Here is a 22,687-nt window from a genome sequence, read left to right on the forward strand (position 1 = left end):
CAAAACTAAATATTATTGCTCCTGTGGACTTGTAAATGATGCCTAGATTACAGGAAATGTAAAATGTACAAATAAAACGACCTAAACAAATTTCTCTGTGTACACCACCAAAAGACCAGTGCCAACTACATGTGGCAATAAAATCTCTTTGAAACTTTGAAATGGCCCAGTATTACAACCTAGTGCCAGCTTCTGTTTACGAGTACAAATTTCACAATATCTCTACAGCTACAGAAGCGTGTCAACAGTTGTAAAAGTGCTGTTGACTTCTCATAGCACCGTCTTTGACTCCAAGTTTTCATTTCTACACTTTCAAAATTGTATTTTGTTTTTTACGTTATCTATTTCAACAGATACAACTTTTACAAAATGTCTTACCTTTTTTTTTTTTAGCTTCAAAAACCATTTTCTACCCATTCAAATAATTTTTAACTGCTCCAAATACATATATTACATTTCCATTGTAAAATTACAAATTACCAATGAACAAATACAACTTACCTTTGCAAAACAATGAATAAATAACCTCCGCAATTGTGACTCCGAAATGGGAAAATTTGTAACTTTTGGGTTGTTCATTCCCATGGCCACCTTGGACTCTGGGTAAGCAAACGTATCGTACCTATGCCGTAGTATGCAATTACCATAGGCATGCAGGGCTCTAGACTGAGATCAATTTAAGCACCCAGGCAACTCAAAGGCACCTGGAAAAAAAAAAACAAAAAAAACCCTCAAAGATATTTTTCACGTTTTACCATGTTTTGTGGCCATAAATTATGTGCACGTCATACACATGTCATGGCCACAAATTCGCGTTTTAGTGCATGGATGTATTTGTATCGTGGCCACATTTAATTTTTGTCATTTTCTGTGACAGTTAGAATACATTAGACACTGCAGGTGTAGCCTGTGAATGCAAATTTGAATGCCCAGGAACCAAAAACCTTGGACAGCATCCTCAGATCCCATCAGGTGTGCTGAAGGACAGCTCCCAATTTTTCCATTCTGAGGGGGATTTAAAAAAATAAAAAAGGAAAGAAAAAAATCACAAACGCCAGTGAATAATCACACAGGAGTTGGACCCAATATTTTCTTCCGGATGCTGACAGACGCTGCTTGTAAGTCTCTCTTCTGCGGGAGCGTGCCGCCACTCTCATTACACACGCTGATTAAAGCATAGATTAGCCAGCAGTGGCCCTGCGCGCTCCTCACCAGCAGCGCGCTCAATATCAATTAACGGCTGCGGCAAAAGCAGCATGTCCACCGGTGTCTCTCGTCTCCAGCTCCCATGCAGACTCCCTCCTCGCAACACTGCATGGCAACCCCCCAACCTCCTTTCAAAACAAGGGGAAGCTTGGAAAAAAAGAAGAATGCATCTAATCCCTAACATTTAGCCATTACCACTTTCATTTGGGGCCGAGGCCTCACCAATAGTCTTTGGCTGGAAGAGTATTTCAATCTGGCGTCAGTTTACTGTCATGTTTATGCAACATCATCAAGGATTTTTATTTGATATTTTAAAAGATGGCTCCAACTATGTCAGCGTTCAGTCCAGTTCAATTTCGAGGTAAACTGCATAAAATTACTTTAAAAATGAAACCTCTCAATAATTGTCTACAATTCCGTCACACCTTGTTTAGTTTCAATGTAATGTGGAATTACAGTATTTAATATAATAATTCAGACTCTTTATGCTGTTTCAGGAAGATAACATTCATTTACAAACTCAAATGTGAATCTGAATTTCAATCTGAGGAATGAAAATGTGTGAAAATGTGAGAAGAATTTCAGTTCTGACTACAACTAACAATAAAATGAAATTTTCGCTGAATATGTCTATTGTTTTATCGATTCATCACTTTTTTGAAGCGTGTTTCCATTTCCAAACATGAACTCATCGTCTGCTTTAATAGAGGAGGACAGAGATCTGAGAATCAGTGAAGTAAAATAAAAATTTGACTATTTGGGTGAATTTAAATGAAATAGGCATCCAAACGGTTCGTGGACTGTCAAATAATTGATTCATTTTATAATCGATTCACCTTTTCACCTCCTAGTAAACGTCTTTACAGAAACATACTACTAATAAGTACAGAAGTGACTTGAAGTGACTACTTTCTTAGATTTAAAAAAAACAAAAAACAAACTGGTAGAACCAACATTTTAATTCTGTATTGCCATGCTCTAAAAAGCATGTCTGTATCCTGTGCAAAATGCGAATATTCTAAATTCTACCTTATAAATGGTCCATAACTCTGACTGATGTGTAAACTCATTTATATTCCAATCTATATCATTTCATGCCTGTTATAGCATGAGGGTCCTGAGTGTTTATGGAGGGTCACCGTGTGAAATTATTCAATTATAACTGCCTGCCATGCAACGGCACAAGCTCTGATTGGCTTTTTCCAGAGAGGACGACCTACAGTATTTCTCCTCAGTGGGGTAAATATATACAGCGTTGCTCACCCCACACCGTCCCCGCGCACCGACAGACAGGCCACCCAATTAAAAGTGGCCATCGATTATAGATAGCTGCCTGCTGGCATATGGAGGGAAGACGATGTTGGATGCTGTGCCACTGCCAATACAGGCCGGCGTATAGCCGCGCGCTAACCAGAGCTGACACCGGCATATTAGATGTGGACCGGGTTAATTCACCTGCACTTGGCCCCTGTGTTGGATCCGCAGCGCGCCGCTTTGTCTGCCCGCTCTAAATGCCGATCATTAAGTCGCTTCCAACGGCCTCTGCCGCTGCAATGCTTTTGATCATTGATTCCAAATCACAATTATTTCACTTCTCCGCCATGGCGCGGGCTGGAGGTGACCAAGGTTTAAACTTGTTCGAGCGCTTAAGCTTCCGTGAAAGTGGCATGGATTCCGCTTGCTTTGAATAAGCAACTTTTTGGCAGTTACTTTCCGTTCAGATAAAAGTCACTTTGTTAGGAGGGAAATGGGGGCACCTTGGTGCGCGGGTTAGCATATTCTCATACTTTGGCCACACACGTGTGCAATACAGATTTATTTTTCCTTTTGCCAATCTACCTACTTTTAAACATCACGAGACATGTCAACAAAGAAAAAAAAAGCCCACACTCTTCAATACAGATTGATCATCTCACACAAGAAAAACAAAAACTGTATATAACATTTGCCGATTGATATACAAATCATACTTAATATATAAATCTATGTAAATAAGGCATGTCTTTTCTTGATGTTAGTCCTTTTCTTGTGATCGAGTGAGAACAGGTATCTCTGAAAACATCGATGACTTCATCTATCCATTTTCTAAAGCCGCTTATCCTCACGAGGGTTGCTGGTTTTCTGGTGCCTATCTCAGCCGTCCTCGAGCAGTAGGCGGGGGAGAAATCCTGAACTGACTGCCAGTGAATCGCAGGACACACACAGACGAATGACCATTCACACTTACAATAAAACTTAAAGGTAATTTGGAGTGTCCAATAAACTTAACATGCATGAGGTGTGGGAGGATCCATATTCCACACACGAAGTGAGGTGGAATTGAACTCGGGATCTCATGTTAACCAATCTTATTTTATTTATATATATATATGTATATATATATATATATATATATATATATATATATATATATATATATATATATATATATATATATATATATATATATATATATATATATATATATATTAAAGTACTCAGAGAGTACTTTATTTGTGTCATATAGAACACCACTAAATCACATGTCAAGGTATTTAAATAAATAATACATTTGTTGATTCTATGTGTTTAACTTTGCAAATAATTCTTAGAGTTATTTTTGGTAGCTTTACAATATGATATTTGTTTTAGATGTATTGCTCCAAACCTCAATGCCATTTGTCATATGAGGGGAGAAACAATGAATTGTAAATTATAGATGATGATTTTATTTGTTTTTTTTAACCTTTGCTTTTTCCAGTTTGGCAATAATTTATTAAATTTATTAAACCAGTGAATTCATTTCAGTTTCAACAGTATACAGAAACCTGTTCAATGTTTTTGCCTGAACATTAAAGAGCAGTACCAACCATAAATAGACATACTTGACAAATTTAGAGATGTTGCATATGCTATTTGTGAATAATTACATGAATAATTTAGGACTTATGATAGACCCTTGAGGTACCCCGTAAGTCACCTTTACTAACTTGAATTTTATGTTTTTGAAGTAAACATATTGATAAGTCATCCAAATAACCCCCTCATTCCATACCACTAATTTATTCATCCATCAATCCATTCAACAGTACTGTATACTGTGATCAAGAGTCAAAAGAGTCAAAAGAGAGTCACAAAGCTGCCTACTCTGAAGAATCTAAAAAAAAAAGAAAGAAAGAAAGAAAACTGATTGTGTTGTGTGTTGTATAACATACCAAGATGTCATTCTATCATTTTCAAATATAGTGGAACATTACATTGGTTTACCCCCATTTTAAGTAGGTGAAACTGATAATTGAGTGCTTCTTTTAGCCATATGGTCTGAAAAGTTGTTTATTTAATTCACAGGTGTCAAACTCAGGATGCTGCCCACATCATTTTATGTAGCACACGAAAAAAATAGTTTTCTTCATGTTTCTTGCGCATTGAATCTGCTCCTTTTTTATCTTGATGTGTAATCTTTACCAAATTTGTAATATTTCTCTCCCTAGAGGCATTTTTTTCACAAGCGAAAGTATTCTGTTGTCACTATTAGGTGACTTTTGATTTACTATCACTTTTTTTTAATTATTATTAAATATAAGTATAATTCAGGACCTTTTGTGTGTATCTGTAATGTGATAAGGTGATTATATATTAATAGGAGCTTGACTTAAAAGTCTCTGAGGAAGACCATAACTATGATGTGGCCTCTGAAAAAAATTCAATTCTAACACCTGATTTCATGTGTTATTCCTTTACAAATTTTTGTTTCTAAAAGTTTTATCAGTGAGCTTCCCTCGTGGGCAACTCTCACCACACTTATTTTTTAATCCGATGTTAGGGTGTAAACTCTCTCACAGTTGACTCTAAAGAAAAAAAAATCTATTTTGCACACCAAAATTAGCAGGTATTTCTTCTTCATTTTTCCCATGCTACTGCACCTCCCCTGTTGATGATTTGGCGCCCCTTAGGCAAGGTGTACCTCACTTGTCATGTAAATGATATTTAGGTCCTTGTAAACCCGAGAGGCGAGGCCACCTCTTTGATACATTTTTTTTCCTCCTCTGAAACAATTTCAGACCCATTGCGCAGAGTCCTGTACAAATGGTGGACAAAATCCAAATCAATCAATCACCGGCTCTCAATAGTTAGAAACGGCGAGAGAATGTCAGTGCTAATTTGTACGTCTATGCGCAAATACTCCTTGTGGCTATATCACCTGTCATTGTGTACTGAAGCCCCCCTAACCTATTTCCAATTTTCTCCCTCCTATTTTCCACAAAGCTGCGTTTCCATTAGCGTTGGGAAAACATGATGGCAGGTCCATTTAAAAAGCCGCCGCTCCACCCTTCCCATAAGGGCCCGCGGCCAGGAAAATAAGAAATTAAGAGCGCCCGCTGTCTCTCCCAAACTCCTCCGCCGGCTCCCGGAGGGCGGGACAGAGGAGCTTTACCTTAGCATATGTTAACTATTACAAGGTGGCTTGATGGAACACAACAAAATGACTGGTAATTGACATAAAATATGACAAAGCGTCGGAGTCTTTGTGAGGGAAGCGTGGCACATTACGGCATATCAGCTCCGTAATGTGACTGATTAATGAAAGATCAACCTTGCACTCACTCAGCTGATTCTGTGAAAAATGAGTTTTGTGTTGTCATTCCGACAAGCCGGCAACCGCCGCCGGAAAAGACTATTAGCCAGAATCATTATCAATAGCCATATTTTCAAACTCTATTACGGCAATCAGGCTAGAATTTATTCAATAGATTTACTTCATTTGCTTGTAATTGATAAATAATCAAAATTTATCAATGTACTTGCACACATTTCACTAACAATCAGGGAAAACTGCCCCATTTACCAGCTGACTTGGTCCAAATTAGAGCTAAATTGATGATCAATTAATCTTGGGAGGGGTAGTGCGCTGTGTTTAGCAGAGGAGCAGCAGAAAAGTGGCAGAGAGAAGGGAGCGAGGGAGAGGGAGGAGACCGGGAAAGGATGATAAAGAGAAGGGATGGACGGGAGAGCGTGTGAACGGTAACGCGGGCGCGACCCAAAACGCCGGAATCCCGTGGCAGCCTTCCCTATTATGTCACAAACCTAGCAACAAAATACACTTGCTCCTTACGCGCTTGTGTGTGAGTGTGCGCACACGCGCGTGCGTGTGAGCCGTCTGCTGAGAAGTATCAGGGGGCAGATGAAGTTGGGCAAGTGGTGACGAGCAAGGTCAAAGAGAGTGATCCCATTTATTCTTTCATTTGCTGAGCCATTCAATTGCATGACGTGGCTTTGCCGCGCTTTGATAATTGCCAGCACATGTTTCTAATTTCAAGCCACTCAGAGACACTGCTGACCCAAGTCCTCCCCTTCTCGCTGCCATGTTTGTCACTCCAACAAACACACCTTGTCACAGTAGACAACAAATGGATCCAAAGTCAATCTCACGCTGCACTAATGTCATTCCAATACTGTACAGTTGTGCTTTAGCGTTAGAAAAGACTTTAATGTGTGGGGGATGCCATTCGAGTATTTTAAAACGATAATGGTTGGCTCAAAGAAAATTTCTACAATTCTATATTGCTTCAGACTAGCGATGCACATCATTATTTCGTCCAAAAAAGGCACAAAATGCATTTTCGGTTTCCGGACAAACGACGAATGCCAACAATCAACAGCGTCTCTGAAGCACACGGGACATGGAGGACATTGTCCCTTTGTTGGCAACTACTGTTGCAAGGCATTTCAAGAAGTGCTGTTTAGCATCCACTTCTTACCTAGGACTACGGGCGAGCCAAAACAAGACATACCGAAAAAAACGAAAAACGTCGCGTCATACCTTAACGGTGTATTGCAAAGGCTAACTTCAAAATAAACACACCAAATAAAACGTGGACCTTAATGCAATAGCCATAGTCCTCCGTAACCGTGTTAGCGAAGCAGTTAGATTCATATTTTACTGCGGTCACAACACAGTGACCAACATAACTCTCATTTTTAACGAGTACAATATTACTATTTTTGTGTGTAATTTATTACACTACTGCGTTACAGCAAAAAGTGATGCATTACAGTAATTACATTACTTTTGTCATGCATTCCTCCAACACTGGCGCCAAGCACTACCCACTTACTATGTATGTGGTGCATTCAAATGCTGTTGGACGAGTCAACTCAGGCATAAAAAAATGTCGGTCAACACATTGAATGTTAATAACTACAAATGTTTTTCATAATTGAAAACTTTTTTAATTACAAGAAATTGTTTACTATCCCTAATCAAAAAAGTAGGCTTCTGCCCTCCATTCTAATAGTTGGCTTGTCAATGAATCAAGTAAAGAATAAACTTCCCCTTATTTTATATAAATTAAACAGCATTTACCACAAAAAAACTAGAGCACATTAAAAATAGTCCCTTCAAACTGGCATTAAAACACTGAAAAAGAATAATAATCAGACCAATAGTACATAGATTTATTTTATTTTCATACTAGTCCTTTTAAGACTAGAAGTACTCCAAATTTGAAAATTTATGAGCACCGTTGGAAACAACTAGAACATTTCGTGAACGCGAACGGTTGTGTGAACATCATTTCCGGATCTGAAAGAAATATGGAAAAATCATTAGTATTACAACAAAACATAAGAAATGTAGCTTAAAATGGTTTGAGGGTCATCTTACTACCATTCATAGTTAAGTGTATATGAGGAGTTGAAAATGTCCAAGAAATGGACTGCATTTTTTAGACAATTGATTTAATGAAAATAATTTATTCAAACATGCTAAACTTGTCACAAATGTCAACTAAGAGTTTGCTAAAAAGAACACGACTGCGGGTCAATAATGGACCATTCCACTCTTTGCCTCAATTTGATCCAGCCTTCCGGTTTGTTTTACACAAAACAAACAAGGTTGTAAAAGAAAGTTAGGATTTAATTCTGTCAATAAATGTCAAATTTCGCAGATTGGGAAGAAAGTGTGTCTGGGTATTGTTACTGTATGTTCCCAATATGATTTTTTTTCCAACAGTTTTTGTTCATGAATAATGGTTGCTTGAAGAAATATCACTTGATGCAATTTTCCCATTAGCTGGTATTTTATAATGACTTTCGCATTCACTACTGCCATTCAGAGTACTACCACGATGCTTTGTAAAACGAAGCATGTCTTTATTTCAAACACGATATATTGTAAATGTTTGTTTATGTGTACATTAAACTCCAACCAAGGGTATCATTAAACCGTTTAAAGCATGTTTAGGGAGAGAGGGATCACAAATCACACGCAAGTAACTCTGTGTCTGCTGGGTACTTTGACAATATCAAAAACTTGTAAACTTGAGCATTTTGTCACATTTGTCATTTTTGGTAGGGTTTTGGCCATCAAAATTGAGAAAATCCAAAATTGAAATCTTGATGAAATTTTGATTGATTGCCATTGTTTCCTATAAAGTAATAACCTAGTTTGTGAAATATATGCACTGTAGTGACATATTCTCATCATATTTGCAAGATGGTTATACAGCATTCACATAATTCTACTTTGTTAAAACATTCTGTGACAAAGATAAATATAAATATTTGCTGTTTGAATGTATGCTTCAGATGGTCTGTTACTACGGCCGCCTTGACAATAAGATTTTCTGCTCCTAATTGGCAGACAGTGGGGATTTTAATCTTTAAAGAGTTTTTACTGTTTAGCTCATTACTACTCCTCAATTATGAACACATCAATTTCTCCTAATGAATAAAACAAATGAAAAAAAAAACTGTACATTATAATTTGACTTTTGGCACTTTGGCACATGTTTTATCTTATTTCACAGATTGACACTGATTTGTAATCAATTACAAAATGAAATAAAAATCCAAATAGCAACACATACCTAAAAGTAGACTTCTTGCAGATCTAATTGGCTAGATCGTGATCTTTCGGCTGGATGTTTGCTATTTTAGTAATGTCATAATTGGCCAAGATTTCAATAATGGCAATGATTGGCTCCAAGAGCTTGTATAATTTGAGGAGAAAATCACATCTTTTATTTACATTTGTCTGACTGTTCATTCTACTGAGTTCTTGGTATGTTTACTGTAGGATCACTTCCTTGTTTGCAGTATTTACTTATAACGTAACTTATTTTCATGACTGTAAGTTGTTGCATCCATTATTTGTGTCTCTTGTTGTTTTTGTTTGACCAAACTGAACTTTCGTTTTACGTCTGATATGCTTTCTATTGATGTTTTTACCTGTGCATCTCTGTTGCTTTAGGGTATGGCAAATATTGTTAAACCATGATAAAATGCCACCTGAATACATTATATATATACATTATCTATCATAATACATATACATATATACATTATACATTATATAAATACTGGTACTTTTCGTTAATACTCGATAGAGTATATGCAGTAAATGAACATGTTCTTTAAATGTATATACTGCTCCATCTTGTGATCTGTTATTTTTAAACTCACTGATCAGTGATGATAATCGGCTCCAAAAATCCTGATTGCGTGTACTTAAAAATAAACTACGTTGCGATTCATTTTTCTGAATGCCGTGGAAACACTCCAAACATTGTCCGAACGACGTCTCCCCGTTAAAATGCACAAACATCCCATTTTTAATGCCATCAGCTCCTTCAGATTAGGGCATATTAGCGTTTACATTGATCCTGAACAGTAAGCGCACAAGTCTTCTATCTAATGATGGCATATCCCACTAAATGTGATGAGAACAGGCCCTTACGGCACTGTGTCCACAGCTCGCTGGCACCTGTAATGTAAGGCGCTCATTACCTTAAATGATGCATCACAGCTTCCTAATGATGGAGCCACTGTAATGGAGCCCACTAATGAGAAGCTCCTAAGAAAGAGCAGATTCTAATAGCTGGAGCAGAACTGGAGGGAAAGTCCAGGAATGGGATGTAAACACACTTTATTAAGGCCTCATACATTAGTTACTCTTTTGACCTCCTTCACTTAAACATTTATCCGCTCTTTCAAATCTAATTAAAGACGATCTTCATTAAACAATACGATTTATTTTGGGAACAAAATGAGCATGGTGAGGAATGCAGTTTGCGCCACGAAGCCTCAGTTTGCAACTGACAAGCTATCAAAATATATTTCCACAGGATTTGTTTGGATCTTGGCCTTTTAAGCTTTAATACTTTCACACACAAAAATGAGCAGATTCAGCTCATTTGCTCTTCATTTTAATGAAGTAAATGTGACATTTTGAGCTACAGTGGCAAGACGTCTGGTATACTAATAAAATGTGCATCAATATTCCAGGAATCATCTTGTGTCCTGATGAATGAATACACTAGCCTGTTATTTAGATTTTCACAGTGTGGATGAGACCTGCAGAAGGCTCGCCATAGAGTCAAGTGGGAAATCAGATGTTGATATTTTTTCCTTAGCCCATGAATATTTATGACGTTTCCAGGGAGAAACAGTTATAGGGTTTGCATTTTATTTTCTTTTGTATGTTTTTGACATAAAGCACATTAATGAATAAGCTATTCCACTCTTTATTCAAATCCAATCAAGAATGCATTTTGGTTACACTGATAGTTCTTTGTTGCTATCTATTTTTTTTTTTTTTGGGGGGGGGTTAAGTCAAATCCGGTGCTGTGATTGTGTGGGGAGGCGGCTTCCACTCAATGGCAACAAAATTAGTTACATCAGGAACTGTGTCCAAATGTTCACTTTTTAACGTTAAACTTTTCTTTTGATCACTTGATAGGTCAACATTTTAAAAGCAATTTGGAGAACAAAGCAGTAAGGTTGCAGTGCTTTAAGACTGTAAAATTCTCAGTTGGAACTTGAGCCTTCATCAAGGTGGAGATAATGAACAGTTCCAAATAGTCAGTGTAAGCACAAAAAAAACTTCACTTTTCTGCACAAAAGCTCCTCCTCTCTAAATGAAGAATAAATAAATAAATGCCAGGAAAAACCTCCCAGGAACATCTAAACTTCATTTGGGAGCAATCAGACGCACTTAAAATGGTGGCTGGTGTGTGCTGCTCCTTAACAATGAGTTTGAATGTAATTGCTTGCATCTGAACGCATGCCACATCCCCTGATGCACATTTGCAACTAAATCATTTCAGTTATTTTTCTTTGCCTCTCAAATAATTGTAATATATTTTTGCATTGTACATCTTATACGTCACATTCATACGGGGATTTTTTTTTTAGAGTAAAGCTATGATTTTTAAATACAAGCGTGCAGACTTTTTTTAAGCAATAACCACGAGATTTTCATTCTGGCGTATGACTGCAATTGAAGATTGTTTTGATAATAAGATGTTAGTTATTTTGTCAGTTATTTTATAAATTTTAAATAACACGGTTGCATTTATTTTGTCGTAACGGCTCATTATTTCAAATTGATCGAGCAGAAAATGCACAAGCATTTATGAATCCGGCCCTGGTTTGGTCCATGGCGTCAGAAAATCGGCTCAATTTTATTTTCAAAACAAAGATAATGCGTCTGCTTGAATAGAAGAGTCCGAGAATATTTTCGGAAACGGAAATTCTGAGGGTTAGGAAAATATCAAGTCAGGCAATATCTCTAAATGATAAATTGACGAACAAAACATTTGATTAATTTGACGTTTAGTTGTCGAGTAATCGTTGAAACGCTAATATTATTAAATTGTGAAGAACTTGGTGTTTTTTCTGTGCGAGTCTATCTAATGTTGTGACCTAATCACTCGTCAAGTGCCATGTGTTGTGGCTATTTTAATATGCCCTCCACCACACGCGCACATGCACGCGCACTCTCTGCGTGACACACTCTTCCTCTTCATCATTAAGGAAATGGCTCTTCTTTGCTGATTATTTTATTTGGAGGCTGTGATTACCGCCATGTGCAATAGATCACGCAGTAGCGGGGAGCAGGCGCGGGGCGGCGGGCCTAATTGGGGCTCGGGATGCACGCCGTGGTGCAACCAAGCTGGGTGGCCGGAGAGGGAAGCCTGTCATGATGGGGAGGTACTCATTGGACCGTCATCAAATCACCTGCACGCACACACACAAATGCCATTTCAACCATTTCTAATGGAACATCGATTTCCCCCTTAAGCGAGCGAACGCCTCAAAAGTCGAAATAGAATCGAAATCCACGTCTTTCTGGTTTCTCCCAATGCCAGTTTTGCCCGAGGGTTGATGAGTGAAACATGGCGCACACGGAACACTCGATCTTCGCCACTGCTCTCCAAAATGGCATTTGTATGTGTGTGTGTGTGTGTGTGTGCGTGTGTGTGTGTGTGTGTGTGTTTTTTGTTTTGTTTTGCGTGCGTTTTCTTTCAAAGCGTGTCTTGGCGTGTAAACAGGCCCGCGTGTACTCAGATGCGCCGCATTAACCCGCGTGGATTGCTCGCGAGCGTTTCCACTTGCAAGCAAGGGAGAAAGATTGATGTGGTCCAGTTAGGGAGGCTGAGTGAGACATAGAGCCTAAGCGAGTGTCTCGCTCTTATTACGCCAATAAAGTTCGAGTCGGAGGCGCCTACGCCACAACACATTACTGATTACTTTCCCTTCTCCGCCTGCAAAAAACAGTCAAATTTGGACCGATTTTAGACACATGTACGTCCGCATAATATGCATGCGATCGTTTATTGTAAAAATAGTGATTTCTTTTTTTTTTTTTTTTTTTTTTTCAAATATATCAATTTTAGGCACTGGGGCACTTTTTTAAAGTCGTAACGTGATTTATCGGTTTGATCAAGATAGACTTTTAATTGAATTGCTATGGTCAAACAAAAAATAACGCTGATTATAGTGATAAATGTAATATTATTGACTGCTGCTTAAGTAAACAACACTCTTGGTCATGTTTGAATTTAATTATTTCATTGTCTTCAAGTGTTTAAAGGACTTTGCACACGTAAAATAAAATATGCATTTATAATAATATTAATAATAATAATAATAATAACAATAATAATATAACGACAATAATAATAATAATAAGAAGAATAGTAATAAATGTAGTAAATGAATGTAATAAATGTCACGCGTGTCCATGTATTGCATTTGAATGATCCCAAATAAAAACATGCTTTCTTATTAATATATAATTCCGTCGCTATGATTTATTTTTATTCGCAGTGTGCTAATTGTTATAATTATAAAGTTTTCATGTCAAATAGACTATACTATACATATATAATATCATAGAATATATATATATATATATATATATATATATATATATATATATATATATATATATATATATATATATATATATAATAAAATAAGATACACAATAACACTGCAATTCATCGGCATTTTTTTTGCATTACCGCCGTTATTTAAACTATTAGATGCAATTGACACACATCCTCAAACAAAAAAAAAAACAAAAACATGTCTGGCATGCGACGTATATGTGTTTAAATTTGACAAAATTCCTAGAGAGAAAACAATGACAATTATGATCTCTGACCGTACCAGATTTTAGATGTGCTTTCGGACCCCTTCCAGAACCTTGTCAAAATAATACCATTAAAACAAACTTGGCCTCAGAGTCCCTTTCCTCCTCTTCCCTCACAAAATTTACAGCCCCTCGTGATGACGATGATGATGATGATGATGATGAAGTTCGGGATCCTTCCTCATCACATGCCCGTAGCGGTCCATTTGCTTGTGTTTTTCACGCCGCATCCTGACAGATTGAGCACAAAGAGGAGAACCATGTGGAGGACGGAGCCAGAGAGAGAAGGGATGCCTCGCTCGGACGCCCCCTTTGTGAAGTCCCGGGGTGTGCTGCTCCATTCACCGCGGCCTCAACCCCAACATCTGCCCCCCGGAAAAAAAAGAAAAAAAATCAAAACTCCCCCATCCGACCGCCATGTGCTGACGAGTCTCAGATCAATGCTTGTCCCCTCTTTTTTAATTGTGTAAGAGTCCTATATGGACACCCCCTCAGCAAGACGGGAGCAAGCGTTTAGGCTCCTGCACGTCTGATTTAGTTCCAAGCAAAGCGGGCCTAAATGGGCTCTAATTGCCAACGCCTTGATGAAAAGTCGATGGGAGTTAAAGCGGCCCGATCACTAAGCGAGGCTGCGATCCATCTGTACTCGTTTATTTATTTATTTCCTCCATTTGTCTCCACAAATCACCTGCCAGCCGCCACCGGGACGCATATTTGTTTTGTTTGCGCCACCGATGAAACAAAATAACCACGCTCATTTGCATGCTTTGAGTTTTAAATTTATATTGCTATTTCTTGTTAATGTTGTGCGTTTGCACACAAGTAATTTCACTTTTTTTTTAAGTGGGGACATTTCACGCGTACGTTCATCTAAAGCAAGCAGGTGTCCCGCAGCCCACGTGCAGATTAAACAAACACATTAAGACGTTTTAACGTGGAATAATTTGAGCATGAAAAAGCTAATAAATCAGAGGATGGAAAGGCAGAATTGAATTGTAGTGCTCTTTTACGCGTGCACGCTTGGCGCGTGCATGGCTTTGAAAAACACGGAACATGGGGGCGGGTGGGGATTCAGGTGCTCGGGTGTTGGTCGGGTCCAATGCTTGCCTCTGATTGGTTCTTATTTGAGGAAGCTGACGGCTTCTCGCCACTAATAAGCGCCTCCCAGCCCTTCTAAGGGCCATTATAATGCAAGAGACCTCCTTTTTTTAAGCGCAAAGCGAATTTTCCTTCATTTAGAACATCTATGCCCCTTAAATTGCCCCCAAAGTTTGTGTAGGAGCGTTTTGCCGGACCGCTTTTCGCCCTGGAGCGCTACGCGATGCTCTCCCACGCCGACCTCCTGGATGCTCGGCTCGGTGAGTTCTCGGCTCTAAACCCGGGAGCTAAACTCCACTGTAAGACTTTCTTATTTATTTCACCTTGTGTGTGCGAGCGCGCGAGCGCGCGTGTGTGTGTAGTCATCAATTGAGTGTATATTTAATTACCTGTAAGTGTTTTTGTGAAATTAGAAATCATTTGACAGCATAAATGTGATTAAGACCCCTAGCTAAATTAAGTTAATTTGTCATGTTTTTTCATTCGTGTTTTTCTATTTGTTTTTTTTTTTCCTTCTATTTTTAAACATGCATTTACATTGACTTTATTTTTTCTATAGGGATGAAAGATGCCGCAGAGTTACTCGGACACCGAGAGGCTCTCAAGTGTCGTCTGGGCGGCGGGGTGCCGGACCAGGGCCATCCAGGAGACATGGCCCCCGGTTCGGACTCCGTGGAGGGAGCCACCCTCTTGCCCGGCGAAGACGTCATCACCACGGTGGGATCCAACTCCACCGGCATGGCGGTGAACGGCAAAGAGCCGGAGAAGCAGCAGCAGCAACAGCAGCAGCAGCAGCAGCAGCCCCAGCAAAGCTCCGGCGGGCAAGCCAGTCAGCAGAAACAGAAACGGCACCGAACCCGCTTCACGCCGGCACAGCTCAACGAACTGGAGCGCAGCTTCGCCAAGACGCACTACCCGGACATCTTCATGAGGGAGGAACTGGCGCTTAGGATCGGCCTCACCGAGTCCAGAGTCCAGGTGAGTGCGTCTCAAATGGTGCACGGATGAAAAGACCAAAAACTGATCAGCGCGAAACTCGCGTGTGAGGTTATATTAATTTATCAAATTTCGCAGCAATATCGATAAATGGTTTGTGATTTATAATACATTACGGTCTGCATTTGTATTATTTGCAGTAATGAAGAGGTCGATTCGTTTACGTAAACAATTTGTATCAAATGGTAGACTATAAATTCCACAATGAAACACAGATCGGTTGAGTTCGCTGTCGGTTGTGCTGAAGCAAAGTTCGGACTAAATTACACATGCAGCAATACACATGCAGATGTGCGCGTATTAGAAATTGAATTGGGGGTAAAGAAAGGTAGTAGGGTAAAAAAAAAGAAGTGATATTATCTTTGCTAAATCTGTCTGAATGCAAATTATTCACCACTTTAAAAAAGTGAACAAATAGTCCATGTTCGCCGCGGCTCATAAAATGTAGCAAATTGTGAGTTAATGTTGGTTCAACTCAATATGTTTTTATATTCTTTATCGTAAACTTACACGCGAATTATACTTGTAAGGCGTGCGTTTTCTAGTCTTTTACGTGACGGAAAAAGGGGGATTTGAGTTTTGTGTGTGTTGGGGGTTTGGTTTTCTTTCTCTTAATTGTAGTCTTTTCCTTTTTGGTAGGTTTTCCAAAATTTAAATAAATATATGTACACAGAAGAATAACATTTGAATTTGGATCTGTGCATTTTAATACACAGTTACGCTGTTAAATGTATATTAATATTATCATACCAGGATTGAAGTATTTTTTCATTCGTTAAAAAATACTGTTGCAAAAATCCACGCTATCCACGCTCAGTGTCATTCATATTACCCGACCTCCCAAACAAAAAATGTCAATATTTGACAAATCAAAGTCCGATGAGCATCTCCACGAAGGAAATAACCAATTTATTGCCACCGTTTGATTATTTATGACACAAACTGTGCCAGTTAAATTGCAACAGCCAATGACAATATTTTGACATTTCCCAGACCAATTCATTTCTCCGTAATTTTAGGGTGCGGCAAATATAAAAGAATTATCAGCCTTCGGGTTCTGTAACGGCGATGTGGATTCCATCCAAAAGATACCACGAAAGCAATAATAAGCATCCGATCGTTATTAGTCACTTCGACGATCACGTGCTGGTCCTGAAACATTCCATCAACAAGCTCTTAATAGGACCCGAGAAGAATATCTTCTCTTTTTGAAGGGGGATGAGAGATTGCATTTGCTTTGCACTGCTGGTGTAATGGCCTCGCCTCGGCTGCTGCGTCACGCGTGGCTGCCTGCGTAGAAGGAGAGCGAGTTCATCACAGCCTGATCAAATCTTTGCCAGATCTATATAGCCACCACGCCTGTTTTGGGGTTACTGCGCTTCAATTGCGCACTGCAAAACGTGTGTTTTGTAGCTATAGTTTGGTTTTGTTTAGGTTGTAGAAAAACGGAAGGTGTGCGTGATATTTCAAACCATGCGTACAACAAATGCACTTCATTAAAAAACAGATATGTCCCTGTACACTTCATAATTGACCCGTTATTATAAAATGCTTCCATATACATACATATATATATATATATATATATATATATATATATATATATATATATATATATATATATATATATATATATATATATATATATATATATATATATATATATATATATATATATATATGTATAGTGCAAACGTGGTCTGAAATTCACTCACCTAACAAACCAACAATTTATTAGGCTATTTCATTTTGTATAGTCTATTGGTATGCATTGCCAGCTACAATGACCGGTAAATCGGTAAATGTCTTTTATTTCTGCCATCGCAATTATACTAATGACTGTAGTAGACCTAATATAAACGCTGCCTAAATTCTCCATCTAATATAGCGGCGTATTTAATTACAATATAAATTAACAGCAATTGTATTCTGTAATTATCGCAATTATAGCTAAGTTGTAGGTAGAGTATGTATTTTTATTCCCGTAATTACATGCGTTTATTAATATTTTTTCAAATTAGCGACGATGCACCGAGTTGGTCAAGACTATTTATTATTTACAATCACGTTTCTTTTGTTGATGTGTTTTTAAATGACATACTGCAATTTTTGCGTGATAAACAGGCTCCAAATCCGAATATTTTTTTCGCTCAACAATGTTTTTTATGGACATGTTGGAGGATTTTACATCTATATGCAAAGATTGTAGTGAATTATACAAAAAAGCTTAGATAGATAGATAGATAGATAGATAGATAGATAGATAGATAGATAGATAGATAGATAGATAGATAGATAGATAGATAGATAGATAGATAGATAGATAGATAGATAGATAGAATGGAACATTTTAAATGTGGTATTTTGGCCATTTGCCATTTTCCACGGAATTATTTGTAGATTTACTGTCATTCGATTAAAACAAGCGCGTATTAGCCAACAAACAATAAACCGCGGTGAACCTTTCAGGGTGGTCTGTTTTTTCCGCCCCAAACTACATGTATTGATACAGTGCATGCCCCCCCCCCCACCCCCCCCACCCCCCCACCCCCAAATCGCGGTGCAGATTTCTCGCTGCCGAGTTCGAAGGAGACCGCAGCGACGGGTTTTCTCCCCGCATGACGTGTGGGTGTGGGTTGCCCCCGCAGGTGTGGTTCCAGAACCGGCGGGCCAAGTGGAAAAAGCGGAAGAAGACCACCAACGTGTTCCGCGCCCCGGGCACGCTGCTGCCCACGCCGGGCCTGCCGCAATTCTCGGCGGCGGCCGCCATGGAGAACAGCCTGTGCTCGTTTCACGCCAACGACTCGCGCTGGGCGGCGGGCATGCCGGGCGTGTCCCAGCTGCAGCTGCCGCCGGCGCTGGGCCGGCAGCCGCCGGGCATGGCGCAGTCGCTGTCTCAGTGCAGCCTGGCCCACGGGCCGCCGCCCAACTCTATGGGGCTGTCCAACGGCCTCTCGTCCAACGGCTCCGGCCTGCAGTCGCACCTCTACCAGTCGCCTTTCCCCGGTATGTCGGCGTCGCTCTCGGGCCCCACGAACGTATCGGGCTCCCCGCAGCTCTGCAGCTCCCCGGACAGTGACATGTGGAGAGGGACCAGCATCGCGTCCCTCCGGCGCAAGGCGCTCGAGCACACAGTGTCCATGAGCTTCACTTAGTGACTGACTGTACAGAGGCGAAAACGCGCAGGCCCGGACCCATTTCCAACGCCGAGTCTCCTCTCCCGCTCCCCGATTTGGAACACCCGCAGCCACGCGTGATGTTCACCGAAAAAAGAACATTTGACCGCAGAATCCCACTGGCCTCATCACCGGAGGGACAAACGATTGTGGTTTTAGCCCCCCCGCCCCCCTCCCGAGTGCCTCTTGTAGCACTTGTAATGTTGTGTTCAAGTGAACTTGTGTTATGTCAAACGGTAATTTATTAACTATACATTGGGTTGGTTGATCATTTCTTTATTTATTTGTTTTCGGGGCAACAGCCTGTGCGTGGACCCATAGGAGCTGCAGGCGCATGCATTGTGCATGCATGGGGATTTTACACGAGGGGAAACAGACACGCACACACACACGCACACACGCACGAACACACATCCACACATTTATGCTATACAGTGATCCTTCAGTCTAGACCTAAACTCTGTTTTAGGGTGTTTTGTGTAGATAACAAAAAAATACATTCTTGTGTGACATGTTTTAACTTATTGTATGTGCTATATTACTTGACACATTTCTTATTAAATGTTTGATCTTACATCGAAATGCATCACATTGACAGGTTTGTACCAATTGAAAAAAAAAGCAACAAATAAAAGTACTTTTAAAGAATGTCCAAATGTCTCCATCAAAATTGATTTCATCGGAGTGATTTTTTTAATTGCTCACTGACCTTAATGCGTAAGAATCGGCTTTAGTAGAGATGTCAGATGCCATCTACAATGTTATGAGATCAAAGATAAGTTTAGAATATATGGTGATGTTTATTGTTGGACTTTACATAATTGTGAGTACTAACATTTTGTCCATCACCGTACATGTCCAACCACAATAATAATTATTTTTGGATGATATGTCCATCAAAACTGGGCTTTGTTACCCTTGTGAATATTGTTTTTTTGTTTGTTTTTTTTCAAGCTGACTGTGAAAACGAAAGCTTCTGCTTAGTACCCCAATGCAGGTTTTATGGTTTACAGGCATAGGCAAACCGCCTTTAGGTAATTATTTTTAGTCCTGTCCAATGGTTCTGTGCAAATGAGAACCAAATTATTCGTGTCTATTAAAAACCATAAAGGACAGTTTCGTATAATAAATCATAAAAGAGCATTTACAAAACATTAATTCTAATATAATATAATATAATATAATATAATATAATATAATATAATATAATATAATATAATATAATATAATATAATATAATAAAAGATTATGGTTGAAATGGCTCTCACAGGTACTAGCGTTTTGCAGTTTTTACTTGCATAATTGAACAGAAATGACAATGCAATCTAAATCTTCCCAAATGAGCTGCATATTATTGTTACAATCCGGAGCAATACAATGTGTTTTATAGAAATGAATCTGACACTCATGGTTATGAATGTACTCATACTGCACAACACATCAATATAGTGTTTTACATCTTTCAGGTATAATCAAATCTTAGATCCACAACAAGCATTCGAGACCTGATTTAAATTTCCAATCAGCACCAGAAATTAATAGTTTTAATCATGCACTTATTACATGTGAGGGGAAAATATCTTTTCGACTATATCCTGAGACGAAACGTGTTCCACCCCATCACAGCGAGTGGGCCCCATTCCCGGTCACAGGGTGCTAATTGATGAGATATGACTTCCGACCAGCCGCACTGCCTGCAATCTTTAAATTGGATTTCTTTTTCTCCTTTTTTTTTGTATAAAAACATTGCGGTTCAATTAATGATTCCTTCCAATTGCCAAAAGTTTATTACTGACGAGCTAAAACAGTCTGTTTCACACCTTTTTCTATTAGCGGCAACTTGTTTGCTGCAAATATCACACCGAGGCCACATTCGGAGCAAGTGTTTGGTTCTTGTTTTTTCATCCTTTTCTCGCTTCCCTGTAAAATTCTCATTTTCAACCTGTGGTCTTCTTGTATTGGCCCATAAGCGTATATAATTGTGTACGGTTGTACCATCGGTGGCCATCTTACATTGCCAATTGTTTAGTTAGCCTAGCTTAACTGAATCGACGTCTCTGTGGCGTTTTCACAGTATTTACTGTATCTCCGGCAAAAACATAGCAGTAAGTGACATACGGGTGTACCAATAAGTCTGAGGGGAAGCACTGTTTGTGATTTAATTGTTGGGAAAACAATTTGGAACTCATCGGGTGTCCTATGAGTACTACTCAAAAATGTGATTGCATCATCGCAGAACCAGTTACAATGAAATGAAAGCAAAGCCCCCTCAGGAAAACACTTCACTTTTCACAAAGTAAACTTCACCTATTTCAGGCATAAATCATAATATTAACATAATATACTCTGAATGGTCAATGCAAAATGAAGTTATTACATTGCTCTCATTACTCCATACAGGCATGAAACAAACACTAATATGCAGCGTCTTTCAAATTCAGACCATCTTAGATTAACTTGTGTGCCACCATGTAGAATAGAATAGAATAGAATAGAATACCTCTGCTCTGCTGGAAGTCAAATCTATGTCCTGCGAAGTAAAAGGAAGCTTTCCCCCTAAAGCCACTGTTGTCCTTTGTAGATGAAATCAAATGATAAAATATTATTATTCAGTTTCTTCATTTCATCAAAAACAAATGAGATGTAATGGTGTTTGGGCGACGTGGCCCTTGTACTCCCTCCCAGCCTTATCTGAAGCCAGCGGTCACGGACCTAGGTTTTAAAGTGGAAAATGATTTTAAATTGGACTGACAAATAAGTCCTGAGGTTAAATCCAGCTGTCCTCATCTTAGGCAGCTGGCTAAAGTCAAACCCCTCCTTTTCCAATAGCACTTTGAAACTGTACTCTTTCCTTTCATCACATCACACCTGGATTACAGTTATGCACTTTATTTTGGAATCATTCAGTTCTCCCTCGAGTGACTCCAGTAGGTCCAAAACGCTACTGCTCACCTCCTAACTGGTGCTTATGAGAGAAAGCGCATAACTCCAATTCTGACCTTCCTTGCTTCTCTTTGTTTACAAATCGTTAAATGCTGGTGCTCCACCTTACCTCTACCCCCACACACACCTGCTCGTGGTCTCAGGTCTGTGGATGAGAAGTTACTGGAGGTGCAGAGAACTAAGTGGAGCCTCAGAAAGCATTGAGGCTTTTCCTCAAAATGGCCCCAAAAATGTCAGGCAACTCACCTCTCTGTCAAACTTGAAACAGACACATTACATTTAGACACACTATTATTCTTTGAATGGTTATTGCTGTATTTTTGTTTTGTTTTGAGTTTCCACTTTTACTTCATTTAATCTGTATTTATTTTTTATTTATTGCTGTGTTTTTTGGCTAATTTGTGTGTCAGTACTATTTCCACTGTGTTTGTGATTGCATGACTAATTTCATCTCACGCACAAAACTTGGTACTCAGCAATGACTGTTTCTAAGTGCTTCACAAATAATGTTGAGCTGAGACTTATACCCAAAGATTCCCAACAACGGGCATACTAAATCGGTTGTCCGTCTCAATGTGCCCTGCAATTGGCTGGCAACCAGTTCAGGGTGTCCCCTGCCTACTGCAGAAGTCAGCTGAGATTGGCACCAGCAAGCCTGTGACCTTTATGAGGATGAGCGGCTCCAGAAAATGGATGGATTCACAACAACATCGGAGTTTTAACTTTACCAAAAAGTAGCAAAATAGCTGGACTGCTAACCCGGGAACCTCGACAACAAAAGCCACTATATGCTCGCAGCTGGATGTTGCCTTTCATGTATGTCGCATAAACCGCCACCATCGTTTTTGTT

At 39.1% G+C, this 22,687-nt stretch overlaps 1 protein-coding gene across 2 annotated transcripts; it reads left to right on the forward strand.

Annotated features, from left to right (window-relative positions):
• The first annotated feature begins 14,717 nt into the window (after positions 1-14,717).
• LOC148429608 (homeobox protein orthopedia-like) lies at positions 14,718-19,521 on the forward strand. 2 transcript variants are annotated; one of them, XM_088422282.1, is made up of 3 exons: positions 14,718-15,021; positions 15,282-15,700; positions 18,367-19,521. In XM_088422282.1, exons 1-3 carry the CDS (start codon positions 14,946-14,948, stop codon positions 18,871-18,873), a joined length of 1,002 nt encoding a protein of 333 aa, XP_088278408.1. In that variant the 5' UTR covers positions 14,718-14,945; the 3' UTR covers positions 18,874-19,521. The 2 variants fall into 2 exon arrangements, with proteins under 2 accessions (XP_088278408.1, XP_088278417.1); XM_088422291.1 differs by having other exon boundaries at positions 14,718-14,982.
• The last annotated feature ends 3,166 nt before the right edge of the window (positions 19,522-22,687 follow it).

The sequence above is a fragment of the Hippichthys cyanospilos genome, chromosome 1, assembly GCF_059441005.1.
Source record: "Hippichthys cyanospilos isolate Australia breed blue-spotted pipefish chromosome 1, RoL_Hcya_1.0, whole genome shotgun sequence".
NCBI classification, from domain to species: Eukaryota; Metazoa; Chordata; class Actinopteri; order Syngnathiformes; family Syngnathidae; genus Hippichthys; species Hippichthys cyanospilos.